Source organism: Anneissia japonica, unplaced genomic scaffold (genome assembly GCF_011630105.1).
Source record: "Anneissia japonica isolate Jap-2015-1 unplaced genomic scaffold, ASM1163010v1 scaffold95431_len1551_cov197, whole genome shotgun sequence".
Taxonomy (NCBI): Eukaryota; Metazoa; Echinodermata; class Crinoidea; order Comatulida; family Comatulidae; genus Anneissia; species Anneissia japonica.
In genome coordinates, this window is record NW_022703115.1 from 1 (window position 1) to 1,551 (window position 1,551).

Sequence of the window (1,551 nt, forward strand, 5' to 3'; positions counted from 1 at the left end):
TTGTGAAATATTATAATGCCTTAACGAATATTACTGTTGAAACGTCATTCCCAAAGCAGTGGCGGAATTTACAGACGGAGAGTCCAGAACACGTTATATTTTCATTGCGGATTTTTTGGGCTCAGTACGGACTCCAAAAGTATGCATTTTCTTTTAGTTTTAAGGCATATGCGGATTTTATAAGTCCGCAATGACGATATAACGTGTTTCAGACTCCCTCCAGCCCCAACATACTGTAGGAAACGTTTTGTCTTTTGCACCTCTAGATGGTGGAAAATGGCATTCTAAGATTTAATTTAGATTGTAATTTTATTTTTAATCTCCATATTTATTTTACAAACAAACATTTAACAATGGGTAATCTGGCAAAATACGAAGTTGAATATCTAAACATTGATTATGATACTTTTTAGATACAGAAGCAATAATGATAACTTGCCCAACCAATGTTACATCGAACAACTACGTTGGTTTTACAAGTGGAATTATTCAAGTTAGAACCGACCACGAAGCAAATGTGGCCACTGTTACCTGGGACCCTCCCATTGTAACTGAAAACGTTAGCCGTTTCAACGTGACGTCATCGCCGTATAAATCAGGAGACGAAATACCAATTTCGACAATTCATGTAATCACATTTACAGCCACAGAGTCATCAGGAGACACAGATACTTGTAATTTTGTGATATCTGTTATCGGTAATTTTATTACATTTATTCTTTACGATAAATCTGTACGCACTTTTGATTTTACAAAACACAGGCATGTGCACGGTTGTTTTTGAAGCCCTGTTTACAAGAGTTTCCCATTGGTGAAATCGGTCCCCCGGGGAACACATTATGGATAGGGCTCAGGGAGAAGAATTTATACGGGCCCAAATCCCCGTGACGCCATAACCAAGATTCCCTTAGGTATGATGATCCAGTTACAATTCTATAATAAAATAATAAAAGAAGAACTTACAAAGCGATTGAAAAGATATGGATGAGGTTTTTTTTATCATCTTCATAGCTGCTGCAATTCGTTTTTTTGTTTTTTTGTTTTTTTGATTGGTCTATTTGTATCGTGATATGTTTACCAATGGTCTTTCGATCAATTATTTCTGTAGATATTGAGGATCCAATTTGTACCATCGAACCGCCATCGTATATGGGCTCTGTAGAAATGGGGCAACAGAATTCGACAATCAACTACATCATCACTGTTAGAGATAATGTCCAAGTCAGCAGTATTAAGACAGATTGCAGTTTTATTGATATTGGAAATAGTGGTCAGGAGTATATTGTTGACAGAGCCATAGAAGAAATCGACAGTACAGGAACTTTCCCTATTGGCGAGACTATGGTTCTGTTTTCGGTTGTAGACAATGCGAGTCCGAATGGAAATGAAGGAACCTGTTCATTTGGTGTCACAATAAGCGGTTAGTATAGCTAAAACATGGAGGTATAAAATTAGATTTTATACTGCCATATAAAGCTTCACAGAAATATAAGGGCTGTAATAAACCAAACCATGGATTTTGAAAAGAAATTTCGTTGGATATACTATTAT

General features: G+C 36.4%; 1 protein-coding gene across 1 annotated transcript; it reads left to right on the forward strand.

Annotated features, from left to right (window-relative positions):
• The first annotated feature begins 417 nt into the window (after positions 1-417).
• On the forward strand, positions 418-1,452 carry LOC117104316 (hyalin-like). The gene is made up of 2 exons (XM_033245105.1): positions 418-698; positions 1,109-1,452. The coding sequence occupies exons 1-2, from the start codon at positions 428-430 to the stop codon at positions 1,423-1,425; spliced, it is 588 nt and encodes a 195-aa protein (XP_033100996.1). The 5' UTR covers positions 418-427; the 3' UTR covers positions 1,426-1,452.
• The last annotated feature ends 99 nt before the right edge of the window (positions 1,453-1,551 follow it).